Consider the following 1,244-nt stretch of genomic DNA (forward strand, 5'->3'; position numbering starts at 1 on the left):
TATATATATATATATGTTTTTGTAAGATCCTGGAACATGATTATAATGCTGATAATCAGCGTTAGAGATTGCAGTTTCAGTGAGAGGGAACTTAAAGAAGACTCCACTTCCCTTTTCTGAAACAAGCATTTGTTTCCACTACTATTATTAATTGCTGTTTGCATGTGACTCAGGCATGTTGATCTACAGCGAAGCAACGATTAATCTCAAAATTATGTTGGTTGTTTGTTGCCTTCGCGTTAACACAAGCAGCTTGTTGTATTGCAATTCAGTATGTGCATGGACCTTGCACCTATCAGCTGAGCAACACATATGACATAACCAAATGGTGGTATACTTGAAGTAATTGTAATTGCATGTAACTTTCTTGCTCTCTGTGTCTGTCTGTCGCTCTCTGTCTCTCTCTCTATCTCTGGTTGTCTCATTGACTATTGCTTTTCTGTTTCTTCCTATTTTCGCTCCCTTTAAATCTGTCACCTTTTTTTCCCCCCCAACCTTTTCTTGAACTTTCATTTTTGACTGTCTCTTACTTAATTCCTATTCAACTTTCCACTTGCTATTTCTTTCCCTCTCCCCTCATCCTCTCTCATCTGTCCCTCATCTTTGCTTGCTTGCTTTCTCATTTCTTTGGGCTTTGGTTTTATACTGCCCCCCCTTTGCTTTAATTTCCCCTCCCCTTCTTATTACTGCAGGGTGAGATTCTGGTAAGTACCCCAAAGATTTAAACCACACCCTGCCGGGGGGCAGCAGGGGTAGGCCATACAGAAGGACTGAGGCCATAACACACAGGTCAGCCAATATGGTTGGGTGAAAAAGACAGAATACTGTGAGATAACAACATAAACAGTTCCCTGCAAATACAGGAGTTTCTACCTCACCATAATGAGTTGTTCTACCTCTGTGCAGCTTGGCGGACTGGGAGAGGTCCACGAGGAGAAGGTAGAGTCTCCAGACTGATCAAATTGATATAAATTACAATTCTAGCATTAGCACTCAGTTACCTGTAATTTGGAACTGACTTAACAGTAACACACCGCAGGTTTGTTCTCGTAATTCCATGTTTAATTTTAATAGGACAATAATTGTCATTAATTGCATACAGATCTTTTGATTTCTACTAACATTTTACATTTTTCTACACCAAATATTGAAAACGACACACAAATTTTACTCCCACAAAAGATTGTGGCACTTTTCAATGCTGTGTGTTCTCTATCAGGGACCACAGAAAAAGAAGGGGGGGG

The 1,244-nt window shown here is 40.0% G+C and overlaps 1 protein-coding gene across 10 annotated transcripts in view; it reads left to right on the forward strand.

Annotated features, from left to right (window-relative positions):
- The window catches only part of dnm2a (dynamin 2a), a 36,299-nt gene that overhangs the window by 25,007 nt on the left and 10,048 nt on the right, over positions 1-1,244 (forward strand). For 4 of the 10 annotated variants that reach the window (XM_032538547.1, XM_032538545.1, XM_032538543.1 and 1 more), the window contains one exon: positions 907-939. The exons of 3 other annotated variants lie outside the window; for them this stretch is intronic. In XM_032538547.1, the coding sequence (XP_032394438.1) occupies positions 907-939 (33 nt within the window). Of the gene's footprint in view, positions 1-692; positions 705-906; positions 940-1,244 lie in introns of all 10 variants that reach the window. 3 more of the 10 variants (XM_032538544.1, XM_032538552.1, XM_032538550.1) reach the window with 1 other exon arrangement.

The sequence above is a fragment of the Etheostoma spectabile genome, chromosome 15, assembly GCF_008692095.1.
Source record: "Etheostoma spectabile isolate EspeVRDwgs_2016 chromosome 15, UIUC_Espe_1.0, whole genome shotgun sequence".
NCBI classification, from domain to species: Eukaryota; Metazoa; Chordata; class Actinopteri; order Perciformes; family Percidae; genus Etheostoma; species Etheostoma spectabile.